General features: G+C 45.0%; 1 protein-coding gene across 15 annotated transcripts; it reads left to right on the top strand.

Moving 5' to 3' along the window:
* Nucleotides 1-24,954, top strand: LOC112225721 (mucin-2). Of its 15 annotated transcripts, none has more exons than XM_042307399.1 (14): nucleotides 1-199; nucleotides 13,674-14,438; nucleotides 14,712-16,871; nucleotides 17,078-17,320; nucleotides 17,439-17,545; nucleotides 17,640-17,698; nucleotides 17,942-18,087; nucleotides 18,489-18,626; nucleotides 20,564-20,606; nucleotides 20,824-20,861; nucleotides 20,994-21,081; nucleotides 21,795-21,999; nucleotides 22,410-22,442; nucleotides 22,834-24,954. In XM_042307399.1, exons 1-14 carry the CDS (start codon nucleotides 148-150, stop codon nucleotides 22,963-22,965), a joined length of 4,209 nt encoding a protein of 1,402 aa, XP_042163333.1. In that variant the 5' UTR covers nucleotides 1-147; the 3' UTR covers nucleotides 22,966-24,954. The 15 variants fall into 15 exon arrangements, with proteins under 15 accessions (XP_042163333.1, XP_042163332.1, XP_042163329.1 ...); XM_042307398.1 differs by having other exon boundaries at nucleotides 13,674-14,528; XM_042307395.1 differs by having other exon boundaries at nucleotides 13,674-14,588.
* Nucleotides 24,955-25,111: the final 157 nt, after the last annotated feature.

Below are 25,111 nucleotides of genomic sequence, written 5' to 3'. Positions count from 1 at the left end.
AACGGGCTCAAAGAGAGACCCACCTGTGGCAGACACAGACAGACGAAGGGAGTTAGTTATTTGCGTCTCCAGTAGGACCGTTACTTCACCGCTGTTCTTGTTGCTCTTGATTATCTGAACTCGGACGAAACGTTACACAGAGTGAACATGATATTATTTTCTCATCAGCTTTTCATCCTCCTATGGATTGTTGTCACAGGTAAGCTCCATTTAAATGTTTTATATGATAATAATGTCTTGTTGTTGAAAAGCTCTTGTACCTATGGATCATTCTGTGGAATATTGTTCCAAATACACTTCTCAAAGCAGGTCCCCATTTCGTGTAGGATATAGATGGAAAATCCTGAGCTCTGTAGGGTATTTAAATCAATCTCCGAACGTTGCCCATTTTTGCCTATCCATTGCCATAGGCTATGTTTATATTTTTGTTCCCATAAGTTTGCAATGTCACTGGAATAACGATGTAATAACATTAAAGCTGCCAAATGGATAGCAATGCAGTGTATAGACACAAACTAGGCTAAATTTACCATCACTAGCCTACCCTAGAGTCACTTAAGTTACATTTTCAAACACACTACATTACCAAAAGTATGTGGACACCTGCTCCTCGAACATCTCATTCCAAAATCATGGGCATTAATATGGAGTTGGTCCCCCCTTTGCTGCTATAACAGCCGCCTCTCTTTCAGGAAGACTTTCCACTAGATGTTGGAACATTGCTGCGGGGACTTGCTTCCATTCAGCCACAAGAGCATTAGTGAGGTCGAGCACTGATGTTGGGTGATTAGGCCTGGCTCGCAGTCCCAACCCAAAGGTGTTCGATGGGGTTGAGGTCAGGGCTCTGTGCATGCCAGTCAAGTTCTTCCACACCAATCTCGACAAACCATTCCTGTATGGATCTCGCGTTGTGCACGGGGGCATTGTCATGCTGAAACGGGAAAGGGCCATCCCCAAACTGTTGCCACAAAGTTGGAAGCACAGAATCTTCTAGAATGTCATTGTATCCTGTAGCGTTAAGATTTCCCTTCACTGGAACTAAGGGACCTAGCCCGAACCATGAAAACCAGCCCCAGACCATTATTCCTCTTCCACCAAACTTTACACTGGCACTATGCATTGGGACAGGTAGCATGCCCCTGGCATCCGCCAAACCCAGATTTGTCCATCGGAATGCCAGATGGTGAAGTGTGATTCATCACTCCAGAGAACGCGTTTCCACTGAGTCCAATGGCAGCGAGTTTTACACCACATCAGCCGACAATTGGCATTGTACATTGTGATCTCAGGCTTGTGTGCGGCTGCTTGGCCATGGAAACCCATTTCATGAAGCTCACGACTAACAGTTTTTGTGCTGACATTGCTTCCAAGAGGCAGTTTGGAACTTGCTAGTGAATATTGCAACCCAGGACAGACAATTGTTACGCGCTACGTGCTTCAGCACTCAGCTATCCCATTCTGATCCCATTCTGGCCTACTACTTCATGGCTGAGCCGTTGTTGCTCCTAGACGTTTCCACTTCACAATAACAATACTTACAGTTGACCGGGCTACCTTTAGCAGGGCAGACATTTGACCAACCGACTTGTTGGAAAGGTGGCATCCTATGACAGTGCCACGTTGAAAGTCACTGAGCTCTTCAGTAAGACCATTCTAATGCCAATGTTTGTCTATGGAGATGTGTGTGTGTGTGCCCGATTTTATACACCTGTCAGCTATGGGTGTGGCTGAAATAGCCGAATCAACTAATTTGAAGGGCTGTCCACATACGTTTGTATATATAGTGTACGTTTTATTGTATCCGTTATTATGTAAGATAAGAAACCATTACTTAAGAAGGCTCTGATGGATATCTTTTCATATATACAGTACTAATACTTTAAAACTAGTGGCTATCTTAGACTTTTAGCAGGAGGTTCCCCAAAAATCTCCAAATAGAGGCCAAGACTTACTGAAGACTGAGTCATTGGTTCTAATGCTCTCTGACTGGGTGTGAGTCAGGGATGGGGGATAGTGTAAAAAGTCCCTGCGACACACATCTTAACCATTCAGAGAATCTCTCTTCTATACTCTTTCAGCCTGCAACACTGTTGAAGTGTACTGTGGAACCTTAATGAGCATATAGGCTCAGCCATGCTGTTGCTTAGCCCTGCTGCCCTATATGGAAGTTGATTATATTGGTCGCAGTCTCTTAATTAGGGCTGCTCTGGGGTTGCTTCATCACTTTGCCAACTATAGCAGGGATGGGCAACTAGCGGCCCGGGTGCCCCCTTTTGTTGGCCCACGGATCAATTATTATTATTTTTTTAGGTACTGAGTCGGGATCTCAACTTACTGTTGAGAGTTAAAATAGTAGAATACACAAAGTGCAATTTCGAAATTTGGTTGTGCTTGAGCAGTTTTTCTCCCTGACAATCACTCAAATAGCCAATGTCAGCTAACATTTTTTAGATTGGTAAGTTAGTCTAGCATCCAGCTATCTAAACCTTTAGTATCATGGGCAAAATACCAACCAGGGGGCCCCCATTGATTTTCCGACCAGGGGGCACCCATTGATTTTGTTAGTCACTCTCATTCAGATATCATATTAAAAGATGGCAAACAATTCTCTCCACCCTATTGGAAAATGTGTACAATTCCAGGAAATAAGCTGGAAAACTGTAAGCGTGTTCAGCGTCCCTTTGCAAAATGAGTAGAATTGCATGAAATTAGTTATAACGTTACAAAATCTTCTCTGCGCCCCATGGCAAAACCGCTTAGGGCCCCAAAAGGTTAGGACCTCATGATGAGTTCCGATTTTTTTGTGGCCCTCACCTCCATCAAAGTTGCCATTCCTTGCCCTATAGGGAAGGCCATATTTAAGGTCAAAGGTTACCACCAGAGGCCTGAGAGGAGACACTGTCATGTGGCTCGGTCCTTGTTAGGTCCCCTGGTCCCTGCAGGCTGTTTTTATAGTTCAATCACTTGTCATGTGTTTAAGGACTCTGCAACTCAGGGAGAGAGCTAGGCTCTGAACTGAAGGAGGCTTGTACAAGAAGCATGACTGAGTGTGTGTGTGTGTGTGTGTGTGTGTGTGTGTGTGTGTGTGCGGCAGGCAGTCAGCAGTAAAAAGATACAGATGAAGGATCTCCTGAGGGTTCGATCACCTCTTCCCCTGAGTCTGGCGCCATGGACGCCATCGTCCAGTGTGTGTGTGTGCCCCCGATAAGAAACCTCTCAAAGAGGGGGGGGGGGCATGTTCAGTGTCTCTTCTCCTCCTCTTCTTAACCCTGTCTCTTTCCTCTCTGACCACATACATTACTCATGTCAGAAGCTTCATAGTTTTGGTGGGTAGTCATGATATTATATGTGCAGAGCATGCAGGGTCTTTACGGGAGGTGATGGATGGGGTGGACTGAGCGAGGACACACACACACACATTCATCAGTCCTCCCTTTTAAGTGTGATGAAGCCCAGATATCAACGAGTGATCACTATGCCGAGGTCAGAGTAAAGGGGTACGATGAGTGTGACATGGGTTCGTTAGTGTCTCGCTCTCTGTGTGTCAAAGTGCAAACGGATCCTAGGCCAGTTCCAGAAGGTCAAACCACCATCGGGTTGTAAATCATTTAAAGTAACCGGATTACATCATTGTCCAACAATGTCGCCCCTCCCCCTCCTCTTATATTGCTAATGCATAGAGCATTTTCAGTGGAGACTGTCTGAGACCTCTCCTTTCCCCTCACTATACCGCTCAGACTTTACCCATGATCTCTCTCTCTCTTGCTGCCTGCCCTCCCCTTTTCATAGACACTCTTGCTTCTTCTTCTTCTTTTTTCTTTCATCTTGTCTTTCATCTTGTCACCTCTCTGCCCTCCTCTTTCCTCCCTCTTGCTGAGTTGGATTAGGGCTACTCTCCGGGGCTGTAAATCTCACTCTGTAATTGGAAAGCATGTGCCGGCCGAGCTTTAATAGGATATGATATGTGCTCAGAGGAGGGGCCCAGTGAGCGAGGAGTGCTAGCTGCTCCAGAGAACCATATGTTACCTACAGATAGTCAAGGCTGGACGAGCCCTCTGTGCTGTTATAGGGAGGGGGACGTAGACACACACAACTCACCTCCCCTTAAGTCTTACAACTAGGGCAAGGCACGGGTCAAGCTGAAGGTAGAGAGGTCACTGAGAGAGAGAGAAACCAAGGGGGAAAAGCATGTAAATAAATAAACTGAGGTAACGATGAAGAGAAAGACGAGAATAAACCAATGACTGCAACTTAAACCTTCTGATCTTTCCCTAATATAGAAAGTAGTACTGTGCTCTGTGTGTCCTTCCATGCCACCCATAATGATGAGTCCTGCTGTGGTGCCCGATGTTGACAAATACAAGACAAGGCCCTCTAGCTGTGTTACTGCCTTTCTTCTGTCAGAGTGTGTGTCTTTGTGTCTGTGAGTGGTGTGTGTGTGTGTTAGTTTGTTTGTTTATTTGTTTGTGTCAGGCAGGCCCTACCCCAGACAGGCAAGGCACAGGAAGAGTATTTAAGCAATAAGGCCCAAGGAGGAGTGGTATATGGCCAATATACCACGGCTAAGGGCTATTCATAGGCACGACGCATCGCGGAGTTAGCAGTGTTACATTGGCCATATATCACAAGCCCCCGAGGTGCCTTATTGCTATTATACACTGGTTACCAATGTAATCCGAGCAGTAAAAATAAATGTTTTGTCATACCCATATGGTATACGGTCTGATATACCACGGATGTCAGCCAATCAGCATTCAGGGCTCGAACCCCTCACTTTATAATTCTGTATTAGTATTGTACTGTTAGACATTTACTGCACTGCTGGACCTTTAAACAAAAGCCTTTAGCTGCACCTGCTTTAGCGTCTGCTAATCTGTGTACGCGACAAATTAACTTTGATTTGAGAACAGCGTGAAATTATCTTTCGGGAATTAGGAAACCTATTGATTCCCTCGATGTAATCTCACAGACAAACAATACAAGACCTTTAGAGAAAGGGCATACTGTACCTCGTCAGTTGTACAACTGAATTCATCCAACTGAAATGTGTTTTCCACTTTTAACCCACTGAATCAGAGAGGTGCGGGGGGCTGCCTTAATCGACATCCACATCTTTGGCGCCCGGGGAACAGTGTGTTAACTATCTTGCTCGGGGCAGAACGACTGATTTTTACCTTGTCAGCTCGGGTTCGGATTCAATCCTCCAACCTTTCGGTTACTGGCCCAGCGCTCAAACCCGCCAGGCTACCTGCCTTACCCAGTTATGACAATGCACCTATACCCAGTTATGACAATGCACATATACCCAGTTATGACAATGCACATATACCCAGTTATGACAATGCACCTATACCCAGTTATGACAATGCACCTATACCCAGTTATGACAATGCACATATACCCAGTTATGACAATGCACATATACCCAGTTATGACAATGCACATATACCCAGTTATGACAATGCACATATATCCAGTTATGACAATGCACATATACCCAGTTATGACAATGCACATATACCCAGTTATGACAATGCACATATACCCAGTTATGACAATGCACATATATCCAGTTATGACAATGCACATATACCCAGTTATGACAATGCACATATATCCAGTTATGACAATGCACCTATACCCAGTTATGACAATGCACCTATACCCAGTTATGACAATGCACATATACCCAGTTATGACAATGCACATATACCCAGTTATGACAATGCACATATACCCAGTTATGACAATGCACCTATACCCAGTTATGACAATGCACATATACCCAGTTATGACAATGCACATATACCCAGTTATGACAATGCACATATACCCAGTTATGACAATGCACAGTTATATACCTAGTTATGACAATGCACATATACCCAGTTATGACAATGCACATATACCCAGTTATGACAATGCACATATACCCAGTTATGACAATGCACATATACCCAGTTATGACAATGCACATATACCCAGTTATGACAATGCACATATACCCAGTTATGACAATGCACATATACCCAGTTATGACAATGCACATATGACAATGCCATATACCCAGTTATGACAATGCACATATACCCAGTTATGACAATGCACATATACCCAGTTATGACAATGCACCTATACCCAGTTATGACAATGCACATATCCCCAGTTATGACAATGCACATATACCCAGTTATGACAATGCACATGGCTATTGTCCTGTTGATTTGAATGTAAGATGCGGTATAAATTGTCACAAGCAACTGTGCACAGCAGACATCATCATCATGATATTGGATAAATGTAGTGCGAAAGGACCCTTCTCATTCCTTCCATTGACCATGGACATGTTCAGCTTGATTAGACTAATTAGGAATCTGTCCCCCAAGCAGCGTTTATTACTATGTGAGGAATCTTTGTCACAGAGACAGTGCAGCGGCATCAGCAACCTCAATAATAGTGCATGGTATTTTTATAGCGCTTTTCAAGGACCCAAAGTTGCTTGACAAACGCCAGCCTAAGCAGAAGGACAAAGAAACATGGCGGTTCAATAGAAGGTTTATATCCCCATATCCGAGGGAAGAGGTTTCAGAAAGAACCATTATCTGGATGAGGCACCTTTTCAATGAGAGAGAGAAAGGGGGGGATTGAAAGAGAATAGCAGACACAGGGATATGGCCGTGGTTGGTCTGTAAGAGGTGAAAATGAAAGCTCCTCCTCATTTCCATGAGATAGGGTCACCCCTGGTGAACTGGCGTCAGCTGCCCGGCTTTGATGTGGCAGCCGTGGTAACAGAGAAATGGACAGGGCCCCAAGGGCAGATAGACTCCCTACACCAGGGGAAGCTGAAGGAAGCTGGCCTGCTTGCTGCTACTGTGTGTGTGTGTGTGTGTGTGTGTGTGTGTGTGTGTGTGTGTGTGTGTGTGTGTGTGTGTGTGTGTGTGTGTGTGTTTGTGCGTGCGCGTGTGTGTGTGTGCGTGCGTGTGTGTGTGTGCGTGCATGTGCGTGCATGCGTGCGTGTGTGTGTGTGCGTGTGATGTAAGAAGGGGAACATTCCCTACAGAGCCCCTACAAGCATTGCACTACCAGTTCATAAAGCAGTATGTTAGAAATGTCCACCTCATTAGCCGGCTCTGAGGCCTGTACCTGGGACTTCTAATTAGCATGGACTGAAGTCCTACATTACTAGTCCTATGTCATGTACATGTAGTTTTTTACATGTTCTGTTATGTACTGAGATGTTATATACATGCTATTACACCCCCTATCGTTTCAGAGTGTTGGATATGTCATTTGTGAGCACTATTAGTGACTCTTAGTATATTAGTGACTATTAGTATCGAATTTGTGAACAGCATGGACAGACAGACTAGAAGACAGTAATCAACTCTGAAGGGACGTCACATTACTGTGGTGACGCTAATTAGAAAATCCTTTCGTTTTCAGTCTCTGTGGGTTCAGTCACTAACCTGATGGCCCATATTTCTTTCTATCTTTGTCTCTCTTGTTTTCTTTCTTTCTTTTTTTCTTTCTTTTTTTCTTTCTTTCTTTCTTTCTTTCTTTCTTTCTTTCTCTGTTTTTCCGTGAGCATTCCATTATCAGGTCTGTGTTTCTCACAGTGCTGGTAGATGTGATAAAAAAACTATTTCAGGAAAGCGTTTCGCTAATTCCCAGCCGTAAACTGGGCGTGTTTCCGTGGCAACTCCAAGTGACTGAAAGTGTGTACTGGATGCAGGAACCGTCATGACTCAACGTGATCAAGACAAAGGAGATGATCGTGGACTACAGGAAAAGGAGGACCGAGCACCCCCCCATTCTCATCGACGAGCTGTGGTGGAACAGGTTGAGAGCTTCAAGTTCCTTGGCTTCCACATCACCAGCAAACTAAAATGGTCCAAGCACACTAAGAAAGTTGTGAAGAGGGCACGACAAAGCCTATTCCCCCTCAGGAGACTGAAAAGATTTTGCATGGGTCCTCAGATCCTCAAAAAGATTCTACAGCTGCACCATCAAGAGCATGGTTGCATCACTGCCTGGTATGGCAATTGCTCGGCCTCCAACCACAAGGCACTACAGAGGGTAATGTGTACGGCCGAGTACATCACTGGGGACAAGCTTCCTGCCATCCAGGACCTCTATATCAGGCGGTGTCAGAGGAAGGCCCTAAACATTGTCAAAGACTCCAGCCACCCTAGTCATGGACTGTTCTCAATTTGGGACACATATTAGCTAAGAAGTACATTACAGAGTAGAGTCTGTGGGGGTTGGGGGGCAACAGGTAGCAAGGTAATTGTTTATCTGGCTGTCGGTTGAGTTCATAAAGGGGCACTTCACAGAGGTAACATTGTGCCACATGAAAAGAAAGCCTGTGAAGTGTGGCGCTGTGTGAAAGACGAGCGTCATCGGCGTGTAGTCTCTTTCTCTTTCTCACTCTCTCTCTCTCTCTCTCTCTCTCTGTCCCTCTTCCCCTCTCTTCTCTCTCCCCCACTCTCTCTCCCCCTTCTCTCTCTCTCTGTCTCTTTGTCTCTCTCCCTCAGTGATTTGTAGTGTGGCCATCAGAACTTTGACAGCTGGTAACAGATGTCTCCTGGCAACGGACACACTCCCACATTGCTCAGCCTCCTCTCGACGCTGTTCCCTTTTCTTCCTGTGTGGGAAGGGGAGGGTGGGGGTGTGGCAGGGTAACAGACTGTGACCATGTTTGGTTCATTCTGTTTGTGAGTCCGTCGGTGTTCAGTTCACTGTGGGTGTGACGCGCAGTATGACCCTGGGTGTGACCCTGGGTGTGACCCTGGGTGTGACCCTGGGTGTGACCCTGGGTATGACCCTGGGTATGACCCTGGGTATGACCCTGGGTGTGACACTGATGTATACCCCGTCACAGTGACTTGATGTGAATCTGGTCCAACCCAAACGGAACCATTTTGTCTGTGTTTTAAGTCACGTTTTATTTGCAGTGCATTTCGCAAGTCTCAAACCACTTTACAAAAATATGAGCTCTTCCTGAGTGTGTGGTCCCCTATGGTGAAGTCCTATCGGTGCCCTTTGACACCTGTGTGGTCTGATTTAACCCCATCATCTCATTGTGTCTGCCTGAGATTATCTGGCTGTCACACGAGGTTAATACCTAAAAGAGGGCTTACTGTACTGCAATATACCTTATACATAATATACACTATACTGTACTGTACCCTACCTGTACAGTGTCCCTTCTGGTTTGATATGCTTTATTCAATATTACCAGTAGTTCCTGGTAATAAGTTAGTGAAGATAAAGTTTCAAATGAATGGTTGTTGGCCGACGTGCCGGTTCTGATGTTAAAGAAGGTAAAAAATGTAATAAAAAAAGAACATGGAACTTGAAACTAAATAGCAGGCCGACGAGGCTGGAATGGAATTAATGGAACGAAGTTTAACATGTTTGATGTATTTGATACCGTTCCATTTCTTCCATTCCAGCAATGGAATGAATGAGCCGTCCTCCTATAGCTCCTCCCACCAGCCTCCTCTGTTGGCAGTGCTATTTCAAACACAAGACTTCCCCTGCGAGTTGTTTAATCCCTCACCAGTTTAGTTTTACGTTGCTCATGAAACTGGGAAACATCACCCCACCTCCCAACAACATTCATCAATGATGCAGTTGTTATTGTCTATATTAGAACTTTTTTTTAAATTCTAATTGTTATTGTTTTTTATTTCACTTGGTCCCCTCAATGGCCATGCTGCTCCCCTTATGGCCATTCCGCCCCCACCCCCTCAACAGTCTTAACTCTGCCTCCACACCAAGTATTTATTCATCACTGCCACAGCTGTCATTAAGTATATGATGCTATTTCTATTGTGTTTTTTCATTGCCATTTTCATTCTTTTATTTCACCTAGTCGCGCATGTTGGAGCTCGAAGCCTAAGATTTTCACTGAACCCTGCAACCACACCAGCAACCCTGTACATGTGACTATTACTGTGAACACTGAATCTGAATCCGACGTGGTGGAAGTATTGTACTCAGGGACACAATCCTCAGAGCACTCTGTAAGACACAGGATAGCCTCTGTGTGCGTGTTTGATGAAAACCTGCGTGTGTGTGTGTGTGTGGTGGGGGTTCATATGTGCGTGTGTGTGTGTGTCAGGCGTGATATTCTTGCCTGGGGAATTGTGCCTTAGTTCCGGAGCTTCCCCCTTAGTCCAGTGTCAGATGGGCAAGGGTTATTTTATGACGCCATCAAGGCTCCCCAGTAGCTATATCGACTCATTTTCATGTTGACCTGTCTGGGAAGTGATCTTCAATTTTCCCAATATGGCCACACTCTCATGGTATACCCACGTCATGCACAGAATGTGTGTTGGAATATAGCAGAATGATTCCATCCATAGAGAACCAACTCCGTGATCCAAGCCAGTCTGTCTGATGTGGATCTAAATGAGACGTCGGCGATTGATTTCAAGAGAGATTCAACTTTTCCAAGACAGAAGCATTTGAATGAGAGGGGGGGGGGACTCTGTAAAGGCCATCACAAACACGCACGCACAACCACACACACAACACACACACACACCATCGTGTCGGTTTTGTCAACGTTGCAGTGCTGAGAGAGAAGTGATCAGATATCTCTGTCATTACTTTAACTTACCAATTTACCCTCTGTTTCCACTCTGTTGCCTTGGATATCATGGTGTCCTTTGTATGGCTGTTTGCATGGCAGCAGTATTGGGGATGTGGCTAGATTTACTAATGGTGTTTTTAGAAAGGATTGTATAGTGCGTATCTGTTGATTTTACACCCAGTATCATTTAATATCGGTTTGTTGTTGATTCGACATCCAGTCTATTCTCAATTGTTCTCAACTGTTCTCAGCTGTTATCAATAGTTCTCAACGATTTTCAATAGTTCTCAACTGTTCTCACCTCTCACAACAGATAGCTCATGACTTAGAGTAAGGGTTCTTAAACTTTTTCAGCCTGGTTCCCAAATTATACATTCAGTGTTCAGTCATTTCAAATTTTGCCATGGGGCGTATAGAAAATGTCACGGTTTTAAAGCAAGTTTTCTGCAATTCTACAAATCATGCCCTGGGGCGGAGAGGACATTTAGCAATTTTATAAAACATTTCATGCAATTCTGCTAATTTTGCAATGGGGCAGAGAGAAAAATGTTTCAGTTTTACTTCTCATTTCCTGCAATTAGACCACTCTGGGTCGCGACCCCTACTTTAAGAAAGGCTGACTTAGAGGGTGCAAAATCAAGTGGCGTTTAACCGACACCTCAGAGCTACCAATGGGCCTGACCGAGGGAAAGGTCTGTGTGTTGGGTGGAGAATAGCAGGAAGTAGTGGGCTAACTGCTGACTGTGTGTAGATGCTAAATTAGACGTTGACTTCCCAGTAGTTGTGTTGTGGGGCAGGGCCTACTTTCTGTCACCACCGTCTGCTTTGACACCCATTTACACGTTACACTACTGCACATGTTTGCGCTTGGCATTGATACATCTTAGATAGGTAGTCAATTGGCCTGCCTTGTCCAGGATCACACTGGATGATCTAGGCTCAGCCTGCTCTTTGCTCAGGTTGCCAGGGAGATTTCCTATGTTTGGAATCTGTATGGTTGTTTCCCAGTACAATGGACCATAGATTAGGTTGCCAGGTTTTTAGTTAGAAACCACATTGCTAGGCTTCATTATTGTGTGTTTTTTTAAATCAGGTTTCTGCTAAGATGCTGGTCTGAGCACAACACATCCTCTCAGGCATGTCTGCATCGCCAAGGCCCACTGGCAAATCTATGCGAAGGAATCTAACCAAGGGGCAGAATGTTTTCATTTGCTTACCAAGAGATTAAAGTGTACTGTGACACACTGTGGTGATACACCCAGAATGTACAGTATGAAGGGGGAAGACTCTTACTCATAGCTATGTCATCATATCATCATATGAAGATAGCCGGATGGGCATAACTGACAGAAATCTCATTATAGGAACATACTGTTGACTTCTTGTGCCTTGCACTGTGAACAAAATGGGATAATTAAATCTTGTGTTTTCATCTCTGGTAATCAACCAAGAACCTTGGGGCTATCTTCTTTCATTCGTAATCTACATGAGTTGCTAACAGATTGCTACAGTACTGTAAACTACGTCTGTGTTTTGCAGCATTGGTCACACACTGGTCTAGTTTCGGGAGCCGCTTTCCGGTTTCGGTCACCTCGCCTTGTTATCGTCATAACCAATAAAATGTGATCATAAAAGTATTTCTCTCAGTCCACCATCCATCCTATCAGATAGCTCTGTATTTATTCAATCCACTCCCTCATACCACAGCGTGTGTGTGTGTGTGTGTGTGTGTGTGTGTGTGTGTGTGTGTGTGTGTGTGTGCGTGCGTGTGCGTGCGTGTGCGTGTGCGTGTGTGGTGAAAGAGTCTATGTGGATACAAGTGTGTTCTCTATCTCAAATACGGATGGACGTTACGTTCGGCCTTGACAGGTGTGTGTGCTCTTTGGTCATTTTTCATCTGTAAATGGGTTTTGGTTACCGAGCTACAGAGCCATTAGGTCACATGATGCAAGGTACACTCTGGCGTGTTCCTGGAAAATAATTGAATCACACACCGAATCAGATATTAGTCTTGGTCCCTCCCCACTTCCTCCGGCACCTCTGCTTCCTGGTACGGTAGGAGCAACACAGGGTTTTTATAAGGCCGTAGGCAACCACTGCATCCCAAATGGCACCCTATATTGACCAAAAATAGTGCACTATGTAGGGAATAGGGGTGCCATTTGGGATGGGTTCCCCTGTTGTATGTGTGTTCCCTCTCTACTCTAGCTGGAGGAGAAAATAGGAAAAGGAGGTTGACTGTACTCAGCCAACGCATACAGATGAGGTCCAAGCTCCGCGGCTCAGGGTAAGCAGGCCGAGGCAGTACCCTATCAAAGGCCCCCTGCTGGGTGTGCTGCCCCTCAAGCTGCTGTGAAGCTGCCTGTGTTCTCCTCTAAACAGAAAGAGACCAAAGCAGGTTGGGTTTAACAGCGCCGTGGACAGGCGTCACCACAACATGCTAAGAGAAGTAAGACGCCGAGTCCTCTTTGAAGAGACGGGTAATAGACTTTGGCTAGACACAACGCTGACCTATTTATTGCGTGATACAGTCAGTGGCATTTGAGGTACGTCAGTAAGGGGACGATCGTGTGCTTGTCTTTTGTCACGCTTATGACGTCACGCACCTTTGTACGTCTTTGTGACACAACTGGAATGGTGAGCTCAGGGAAAGCTAAAGCAAATGCCACAATGAGTTTTCATCACGGAGCTCAAACACGGAACACTTTTGGTGTTTAGATTCCAGTGCTTTTGCAGAGAGCCCAAGTGGCATTGGGAACGCATGCTGTCAACCAGGGCCATTCCATTTATTATCTGGAGGGCCCAAACACTTCTGATTTTTTTTTGTTTCTACCTGGTAGTTAAATTCACTCATCAGTCTCAGATCTAAGTCACCCCTGATTATCGGGGGGAAATGAACACCAGAAGAGTAACTGGCCAAGGTTTATGGCTTCTGGTTGAGACCACAGTCTTTAACTCCCTAACCTTTGACCTTAACATAACAGGTCTGTTTCAGTATTGCAGGTTTTGGGTGTTTTACAGTGTGTGTATGGGGCACATGAAGCTCAGCTCATGACTTTCTGTATGTTTGTAGTGGTATCTTTTTCTGTAGGGGTAGAGTCCAACAACACGGCTCCTGGCACACATGACAGTCCTGGGCTCACAGATACATCCATGACCTCAGGAGATAGATCCACCACCCTCTTATCCACAAATACCACAGTCTCCACTGAACCCAGCTCCACCACCACAGACAGAGCCACCATCACCACCCAGGACCCCTCAACTGTCCTCCCTAGCACTAATGGCACCTCACCCACAACAGCAGCCATCTCTAAAACTGAAGAGGTCTCTACTACAACAGACCTGACCTCAACTTCTGATACGACAGAGTCTAAGAGTGCAGTCGGCACCACTGCGACAGAAACAAGAACTACCTCGTCGGTCAGCACAGCAAGGTTGACTTCCTCCCACAAGACCGCAGCGAACACTGTCACTTCCCCTGAGTCGACCGAAAAAGACAGTCCGTCTACAGACAGTGACATGACAACACCCACCACCACACCTGCCCTTAGCAGAGGTGACTCTCAGTCTACCATGGAACATACAGGCCGTACCTCAGCTGATGTCCCCACAGAGTCAAACACAACTCCAGACATTATCCCAACCAGCAGTACCACTGATACAGGTACACATGAAACAACAGCTACCAACACAGCTACCACAGATACAGGTACACATGAAACAACAGCTATCAACACAGATACAGGTACACATAAAACAACAGCTATCAACACAGATACCACAGATACAGGCACACATGAAACAACAGCTATTAACACAGCTACCACAGATACAGGTACACATGAAACAACAGCTATCGACACAGCTACCACAGATACAGGTACACATGAATCAACAGCTATCAACACAGCTACCACAGATACAGGTACCACAGAGACAGGTACACATGAAACAACAGCTATCAACACAGCTACCACAGATACAGGTACACATGAAACAACAGCTATCGACACAGCTACCACAGATACAGGTACACATGAAACAACAGCTATCGACACAGCTACCACAGATACAGGTACACATGAAACAACAGCTACCACAGATACAGGTACACATGAAACAACAGCTATCGACACAGCTACCACAGATACAGGTACACATGAAACAACAGCTATCAACACAGCTACCACAGATACAGGTACCACAGAGACAGGTACACATGAAACAACAGCTATCAACACAGCTACCACAGATACAGGTACACATGAAACAACAGCTATCGACACAGCTACCACAGATAAAGGTACACATGAAACAACAGCTACCGACACAGCTACCACAGATACAGGTACACATGAAACAACAGCTATCAACGCAGCTACCACAGATACTGGTACACATGAAACAACAGTTAACGACACAGCTACCACAGATACAGGTACACATGAAACAACAGCTATCAACACAGCTACCACAGATACAGGTACACATGAAACAACAGTTATCAACACAGCTACCACAGATACAGGTACACATGAAACAACAGCTATCAACACAGCTACCACAGATACAGGTACACATGAAACAACAGCTATCAACACAGCTACCACAGAGACAGGCACACATGAAACAACAGCTATCAACACAGCTACCACAGATACAGGTACACATGAAACAACAGTTATCAACACAGCTACCACAGATACAGGTACACATGAAACAACAGCTATCAACACAGCTACCACAGATACAGGTACACATGAAACAACAGATATCAACACAGCTACCACAGATACAGGTACACATGAAACAACAGCTATCAACACAGCTACCACAGAGACAGGCACACATGAAACAACAGCTATCAACACAGCTACCACAGATACAGGTACCACAGAGACAGGCACACATGAAACAACAGCTATCAACACAGCTACCACAGATACAGGTACACATGAAACAACAGTTATCAACACAGCTACCACAGATACAGGTACACATGAAACAACAGCTATCAACACAGCTACCACAGATACAGGCACACATGAAACAACAGTTATCTACACAGCTACCACAGATACAGGTACACATGAAACAACAGCTATCAACACAGCTACCACAGATACAGGTACACATGAAACAACAGCTATCAACATAGCTACCACAGATACAGGTACACATGAAACAACAGTTATCAACACAGCTACCACAGATACAGGTACACATGAAACAACAGTTATCAACACAGCTACCACAGATACAGGTACACATGAAACAACAGTTATCAACACAGCTACCACAGAGACAGGCACACATGAAACAACAGCTATCAACACAGCTACCACAGATACAGGTACACATGAAACAACAGTTATCAACACAGCTACCACAGATACAGGTACACATGAAACAACAGTTATCAACACAGCTACCACAGAGACAGGCACACATGAAACAACAGTTATCAACACAGCTACCACAGATACAGATACTACAGAGACAGGCACACATGAAACAACAGCTATCGACACAGCTACCACAGATACAGGTACACATGAAACAACAGTTATCAACACAGCTACCACAGATACAGGTACACATGAAACAACAGCTATCAACACAGCTACCACAGATACAGGTACACATGAAACAACAGCTATCAACATAGCTACCCCAGATACAGGTACACATGAAACAACAGTTATCAACACAGCTACCACAGATACAGGCACACATGAAGCAACAGCTATCAACACAGGTACCACAGATACAGGCACACATGAAACAACAGCTATCAGCACAGCTACCACAGATACAGGTACACATGAAACAACAGCTATCAGCACAGCTACCACAGATACAGGTACCAAAGACAGTGAGACCACAGGTTCAAGGATCACAAAGTCCACCATCCCACCAACTGGTCAGACCTCTCTCCCAGTAACTGAGGGTAGTACCCTGTCTTCAACACCCCTCTCCGCCACTACAAGGGGTCCTGAGACCGCTCTCCCAGTGACCGATGGCTCCACGTCCTCATCCCCCACCGCTACCATTACAGGGAGCCCTCATACAGACAAAACCACTGGAACAGAGGGGACTACCGATTCTACAACCACAGCTGGCACTCCAGCTTTGCCCCCCACCTCCGGCTCTTCCTCCAGCCCACCCTCTCCAGGCTCAACCCAAACCCCAGGAAGCAGCACTGCTGCCCCCGTAGACATCTCCACCATCAACCCTGCCCCCTCACTCACCATCTCACCTACAGGAGGTATGCTTTAAAATGTAATTGTCTGTGTCAAATGTTGTAAACATGATTGGATCTGTGTTGTGTCTGAAGAAGGACTAAATATAATGCCGCAAAACAATTCAAAACAAAGATATTATCTTCACTGTGAGATGTTAATCAATGTTGAAACTTACTTTCCAATTTGATCTTTGTTATGTCTTCTTTCCTTCTTTTTTTTTTTACCACAGAAACCCCTGGGCAACCGACTAGCAAAACTAGTGAGAGCCCACTTCCTCCTTTCCACACCTCGACCTCCCCTACCGGTGGAAGCACCACCCAGCCAGTGTCAGCCATCACTGCTGCCACCTCCCTGCCTCCATCCATCTCCATAGTGTGTCCCTCCTCTCCCTGTCCGTATGATAGCATCTGTCTCAACGGCACCTGCCAGTGTATGTCTGGGACCTTCCTCTTAAAGGGCCGCTGTGTAAAAGGTTAGTGCTAGTCGTTAGTGTTATAACGAAGACAACGATGGGGATGATGCTGAGGATTATAAGGGTGCTGGGGATAAATGGTGATGATGATGACTCCTTTTTCCCCCTTCCCTTTCAGCCCAAGTCTTCTCTGGAGACCTGCATCTCAACCAGACATTTCAGGCTGAAATGAGCAACCGGTCATCAGAGATATTTCAGCAAACAGCAGCCAGGATCTCAGAGGCAGTAGGTCCTTGAGTCACTAAGCCCAGTAGTTACAGTGTATTCTCCTCTCAGAGCGACGGAGTGGGACAATAATCCTCTCTTATCTTATTTTTAGCTGAGAAGAGCCTTGGAAAACGAGTCTGGATACAGTCAAACTGATGTGGTGCTGCTTCGGTAGGATTCTATGCCACAAGAATGGTTGTTATCCAATGTATATCCCACCGTGCCAGACGTCATTTCAACATCTTTTCCACGTTGGCTCAGCGTACTTCCAGTGAGACAACGTGGAAACAACGTTGATTCAACCAGTGTGTGCCCAGTGGGACTTGTTGTGATGACCAGGACATTGGTTTGACCATGCATTTTATCAGCTGGCTTGTTATGGTAATTATGTATGGTTTTTGGTGACCCTTACAGGCGAGGCAGTGTGATCGCGACCGTGAACAACGTGTTTAAACTAGGCTCCAGTGCCACCCGGACCTCGACCAATGCCGCTATAGAGAAAGCCATACAAGCCTGTGGGACGACCTGTGGGACCATACTGCAGAGAGCTACATTTAACGGTGGGCACTGTGCCTTGCTGCTTCACCCTGTGTAGAAGGAGTGGCCAGCAGGGAGATTCTTACTACCTGAGAGTTTGAATTATACTTTCTATTCATAGAAAATAATAAATAGACACGTACTTTATTGTACCGGAGGAGAATGTAATGCCAAACAACAGGGCTTCTACACCTGCATTGCTCGCTGTTTTTTGGGGGGTTTTAGGCTGGGTTTCTGTACAGCACTTTGTGACATCAGCTGATGTAAGAAGGGCTGTATAAATACATTTGATTGATTGATTGATTGACAGACAAAAATACTGACATTCTCGTACTTTGTAGCCATTAAAGAAAGTCCCATAAAACATGAAGTACCATCGCACAGTGTCACTATCCTGACTGGTGTGTCCCCATCCTTTCTCCAGCCACTGACCTATGTGATCAGACCCCCCAACCGTGTGATGTCCGCTCTACCACGTGCGAGTACAAAGAAGATGGAGTGACCAGATGCTCCTGTAAGGCTGGCTACATCAACAGCTTCTACTCAAACCAAAGCTGCACAGGTGAGTACAAACCTGTCTCCAGTGGTTCTATGCTCATTGAAAGGTCCTTCAAGATAGGAGTCGGTGATTATATGTTTTGGGAGAGTCTTTGTGGTTGTACGTACTGAGTGCATTGAAATGTTACACAAGACACACGATAACAGCTTAGCTACTGTATAATGGAACTGCTGAACACATTCCATTTGATAGAGAGAAAATACTAAAGGAGATACAAATAGACACAGACAGACTCAAGAGCAAGGTTACGCGCACTTGGCTTAGCATCAGAGTGAACAAAATGGGAAAGTTAGCATCAAAAGAATGCATTTGGATTCATTTAAATACTTTTGGGCGTGTGTGTGTGTTTGTGTTTGTGTGTGTGTGTGTGTGTGTGTGTGTGTGTGTGTGTGTGTGTGTGTGTGTGTGTGTGTGTGTGTGCGTGCGTGCGTGCGTGCGTGCGTGTGCGTGCGTGCGCGCGTGCGTGTGTGTGTGTGTGTGCGTGAGAGAGAGAGAGGATAGAAAGAGTGATTTTTATTGTTTATTCCTCTTTTTGTTTATTATCTACTTCACAATGTTAACATATGTATCCCATGCCAATAAAGCCCTTGAATTGAATTGAAATGAGAGAGAGAGAGAGAGAGAGAGAGAGAGAGAGAGAGAGAAAACACAAACAGACCCCACAGAGCCCCAGGACAGCAACACAATTAGACCCAACCAAATCATGAGAAAACAAAAAGATAATTACTTGACACATTGGAAATAATTCAGAAAAAAACAGAGCAAACTAGAATTCTAGTTGGCCATAAACAGAGAGTACACCATGGCAGAATACCTGACCACTGTGACTGACCCAAACTTAAGGAAAACTTTGACTATGTATAGTCAGTGAGCATAGCCTTGCTATTGAGAAAATGCGGCTCAAGAGAAGACAAGGCTATGTGCACGCTGCACACAAAATGAGGTGGAAACTGAGCTGCACTTCCTAACCTCCTGCCAAATGGATGACCATATTAGAGACACATATTCTCCTCAGATTAAACAGATCCACAAAGAATTCGAAAACAAACCCAATTTTGATAAACTCCCATATCTATTGGGTGAAATACAACAGTGTGCCATCACAGCAGCAAGATTTGTGCCACAAGAAAAGGGCAACCAGTGAAGAACAAACACCATTGTAAATAATACCCATATTTATGTTTATTTATTTTTCCCTTTTGTACTTTAACTATTTACACATAATATGACATTTGTAATGTCTTTACTATTTTGGAACTTTTTGTGAGTGTAATGTTTACAGTAAATTTGTATTGTTTATTTCCCTTTTGTCTATTATCTAGTTCACTTGCTTTGGCAATGTTAACATATGTTTCCCATGCCACTAAAGCCCTTAAATTGAAAATGAAAATTGAAATTGAATTGAGAGAGAGAGAGGGTCAAGTGCTGTGTCAACGTTTCTCCACTCTGATCCCATGGCACACGATATCTCTTTAATGTATTCGTCTGCAAAGGGGCCGTTGCCCTGGAAACCAGCTGAAGAATCATGGTCGCTATCTGCCGAGCCAGGGGCTGGATTAGTTTTATCCAGCAGGGAAGTTATGGGTTGGGGAGAACTACTTAACATAGATGACTCTGCTCCCCACAGCGCCATTGTTAAACTACACATAATCTAATAATTGTACTTACTGATGTTACACTATATATCAACTTCTCTAAGAGCAAGTGTTTATTATGTTGGTTGATTGTGCAAATTTATTGCGTAAACGTTGGTGAGCTTCACCTGTTCCCTCCGGTGATAGCGGCGCCACAGTACACAGAGCGGCTGTTAAGATCACAGTGTTCCCATGTTAGTTCCTCTCTGTGAAACTGTGACGTCACTGTCACAGATCCGATAATTCACATGGTTCTGTATGTAATTCTATGGCTGTCTCTCACCTATGTTCCCTCTTTCTCCATAGCCTGTCCCAGTGGTCAAAGGTCAGAGGGAGACACATGTGTGCCGTGAGTATTTGAATTGAATCTCGTATTTGTTTAGTTGAGTCAGGCATAGTTCCCCTGCTGTGGATGCATTGAAGCATCGTAGATAGCTGCAAGTAACTAGCGCCGCCTTGTGCCCTTACCGCGTAATTGCACCAGGAACTACTGTCACCTAAAACAATGTATTGTGGTTAGATTATATGAAATGTGTATCATGTTTGCTATTATTGTTCTATTCCAGATGCACATTTGGCTACGCTGGATTCAACTGCACTGACTGTAAGTTGGACTAAAGTTCGTCTTACTGAACCAAATGGGTCCAGAGATGTGATAAAAGTTAGTGTGGTGTTTGTATCTGTATTTGTATTTGTTATCTGAAGTGTGTTCATGTGTGTATTTCTCTCTGTGTAGCGGCTCTGTTGGCAGTGGTGGTCATCGCCTGTGTACTGGGGGGAGTCCTCCTCATCATGCTGCTGGGCCTGCTTGCATACTGCTGCTGGTAAGAATATAACTCCCTTCTCTCCTGTCCCGTCTCTCCTCTCCCTCCTCTCCATCTTCTCCCTCCTCTCCATCCTCTCCCTCCTCTCCTCTCCCTTCTCTCCTCTCCCTTCTCTCCTCTTTGTCCTCTCTTTCCTCTCTTCTCCCTTTCTCCTTTCCCTCCTTTCCCTTCTCCCCTCCCCGTCCTCTCTCTCCCTCATCTCTGTCGTCTCCCTCCTCTCCGTCCTCTCCTCTCCCTCTCCCTTCCTCCTCTCCCTTCTCTCCTCTGTCCTCTCTTTCCTCTCTTCTCCCTTTCTCCTTTCCCTCCCATCTCCCCTCCCCCTCCTCTCTCTCCCTCATCTCTGTCGTCTCCCTCCTCTCCATCCCTCCCCCCCTCCTCTCCATCCTCTCCTCTCTGTCCTTTCCCTCCTCTCCTCTCCATCCTCTCCCTCCTCTCCTCTCCATCCTCTCCTCTCCATCCTCTCCTCTCTGTCCTCTCCTCTCCATCCTCTCCTCTATCTTCTCTTCTCTCCCTTCTTTCCTCTCCTGCCAAGCCCTAACCTCCATTCACGCTGCCCACCACCCTCCTCTATCCATTACTCTGTCAAGTGTTAGCTGCATCCCTGGCTCAACACCCACCCTACAAAATATTGGCATCTCGCCACAATGTATCATCAGAGAGACTTACCGATATAGGGCTGTGCATTTACATTGTCCTATCTGTGTGTCTCGGAGGTACCGGTCGCAGTCGGTGAAGAAGCCTTCAGCAGAGTTCAGCAGCCCGTACCCTGTGGAGGACTTCCGTGGCCCCTGGTCCACCTCCCAGGGCATCGCCCCGATCCCCCGGGCCAGCACCAACTGGGCTTCAGCCCCCATGGAGATGACCGAGGGGGGCAGCACACACACCCTGGTCGACATGAAGCCCCACACCAACGGAGCGGTGAGTCACCTGTGATTAATCCTGTTCTTCTGACCCAGTGGATTCTAGACCATATGGAGACGAGATAAACCTCCTGCTTGTACATTTCCCCAAATTGTAATTGTCCTGTCTGCTTTCCTCCCCCTGCTGTTGTCCTCTGGAAACCTAATGCGCTAACTAAAAGATCTCCTCTGTTTTGTGTAACATATTTAAGAGGTTTTTGTCTCCTTAAAATGCTGTGTTGCTACTTGTTATTTAACTCCTATATTAACGCGCCAGAATCGTACGTAATATTTGATTTGCTTTTTTGCGCTGTAACTGTAGCTGTCGTGGTGGAGAGTGTAGCGTTCTTCTAGTGTTGATGTTGGCTAGTTAGTTAGCATGTATGTGCTCCCTCCCTTCCTTGCCTGACTCCCAGTGTGTTGCTTTAGGGATTCCACATCCTGCCTAAACGGGGGAAGAAGGTAAGGTTCTTGCTTTCCCTCTCCGTAACTAATCAAGCCTATAACCTCTGCTGACGATTTGACTAAACCTACCCTGTCCTTTGAGCTGGTGATGGGAAAGACCGAAACTTCATGAACGCTTGACGGAACAGTCAATAGCTCTCAGTACCTTATGTGACCCACTTGTTGTAGGAGGAAAATAATTCCTATTGGGTTTCAACAGTTCAAAATATACCGGGAAGACAAGCGTACATGAATGGTCAGTTTTGTCAAATTAATTTCATGTATGTTGCTGTTTGATTTGTGCGTTTTGTGTGTGTGTCTGCATGTATCTGTGTGTGTGTGCATGCGTGTGTGTGTGTGTGTGTGTGTCCAGCGCGATCTCTGACAATCCCGCCTGTCAATGTTTCAGACCGGGTCGTATGACCTGACCTCAGACAGCATGAACACGTTCAAGGGGAAGAACCCGTCTCGCTACTCCTACCTGGTGCAGGGCCACGAGAACCCTTACTTCAAACCTGCAGATGAGAGGAGACCCATTTGAGAACCCTTACTTCAAACCTGCAGATGACAGGAGACCCCGTACGAGAACCTCAGTGACGTCTGGAGACATTGGCCCGTACTCACAATGTGTCTCCGAGCAGAAATGCTGATCTAGGAACATTTTTTGCCTTCTTAAAACATGACGAAAAAGGAGAGACCTGATCCTAGATCAGCACTTCAGAGAGAGGAGGGAAGGCTACAGGGAAGGGGGGTAATCGCACAAACATGGCTAAAGATCAAATTGAGAAGTCACTGACTTCTAGTAACTCTGGGTATTGGTACTTCCTCTCACTGTATTTCTGTTGAATTGTGTAGAACTTTTCCTTTGCATCAGGATGTTCGGATAGATGCTATGTACTGTCTATGGCATCTGGAGTCATTCATGGTTTACAGTCGTTCATGGACTGGAGTCCTTCATGGTTTAATGACACAACTACAAGGGACTTGACAGCAGGGTTTTTAAATATGTTCTTCTGGAATCCATTCTCAAAGTCAGCTGTATGATTCAGAACGATTTGGAGTCCAACATGCATTGACTTCACAGGGATTCACTTCAATAACTGACCCCACCAAAAGAGGATTTTGTTCACTACAAATCCATGGTTTGCTTTTGAAACGTTCCGTTCATCTGATCATGGTCTTTTATCCTGTTCTGCAATACAAGAACAAGATTTGTAAAAAAAAAAAAAAAAAAAGTTTTTATTTAAAATATTTTTATTTGTGTCCATTAGGCTGTGTTTAGACTGGCAGCTCAAAATCATATATTTTTTCTCTTTTGAAAAAATATCTGGTGTAAAAAGATCTGATGTGGTTGGTCAAAAGACCAACTAGTTGGGGGGGGGAGGTCAGAATTGGACTGCCTTAAACGCAGCCTTATTGAATGAAGTGTGAGCTGAATATAGCTTGTCATAGCCAGTAGTTGTCCCCATTGTTAAGGGTCAAGCTTTTCATGTTTTTTTCCCCTTCTACAGTATCCTGCTACATTTAGTTACCTGGATGTCTGTGTCTTATTGAAGAGATTACTGATATATTTTAGATGGGTCATTCTGCATTGTAGTTTCTCACACTCAACGTAGTATTCCAAAGTGATTCATCTATTGCTATTTGCACTAAATTATGTATTTGCTTTACACTACATGTGATTTGTTTGGGTGGGGGGAATCATAGACAAATGTTTTTCTATATTTTTACTTTAGGATTGATTGTGTTTTCGTGACGAGAGCTGTGTGTTGTGTGTGAAGCGCTGAAGGAGCTGGATCCCTAGTTCAGGGGTTTATACAGTAAAGGGATATTTTGTATTAGTCTGGTCTGGAGCGGAGTAGACCTACTCTACAGTCTATTAGTCTGGCCTGGAGCTGAGTAGACCTACTCTACAGTCTATTAGTCTGGCCTGGAGCTGAGTAGACCTACTCTACAGTCTATTAGTCTGGCCTGGAGCTGAGTAGACCTACTCTACAGTCTATTAGTCTGGCCTGGAGCTGAGTAGACCTACTCTACAGTCTATTAGTCTGGCCTGGAGCTGAGTAGACCTACTCTACAGTCTATTAGTCTGGTCTGGAGCTGAGTAGACCTAGTCTACAGTCTATTAGTCTGGCCTGGAGCTGAGTAGACCTACTCTACAGTCTATTAGTCTGGCCTGGAGCTGAGTAGACCTTCATCCTCTGTTATTAGTACCTTCCCTGCTGAAGCTGCCTGCATCTGCAAATGTGCCTGTTTTGATTGGTCTTTTTGAAGAATAGGAAAATTATGCAAAAAAATAACAAATAAACTCTCGACAAAGCTTGTTCTCAGATGTGCCAATTACCATGTCTATACACTTCCGCAAAAAAATATGTTTATGGAAGTCTCACATGTCTGTGTGTATTTGTGAGTATGTGTGTCTCGTGCACTATTTTCTAAATGTATATACAACTTTTGTAAATGAAACGTCTTACTGCAGAGAATGATGTGTGATGAAAATACATACATTCAAGCACACAACGTGACTTTGCCTTATGTTATCATGCAGACAAATTGTTGTTAATGAACATCAGTGGGTGCAGTCCACAGGTTACAAAGGAAATTCGTCTTTTTGCTCTGATCCCAACAACTTTTCACTAGATAACCAACAAACCCATGACACACATTGTCGAGAGGAGGACAGGGTC

This window comes from Oncorhynchus tshawytscha, linkage group LG27 (genome assembly GCF_018296145.1).
Source record: "Oncorhynchus tshawytscha isolate Ot180627B linkage group LG27, Otsh_v2.0, whole genome shotgun sequence".
NCBI lineage: Eukaryota > Metazoa > Chordata > Actinopteri > Salmoniformes > Salmonidae > Oncorhynchus > Oncorhynchus tshawytscha.
The sequence above is the reverse complement of the archived record's forward strand: the minus strand, read 5'-3'. Positions and strand labels throughout refer to the sequence as shown.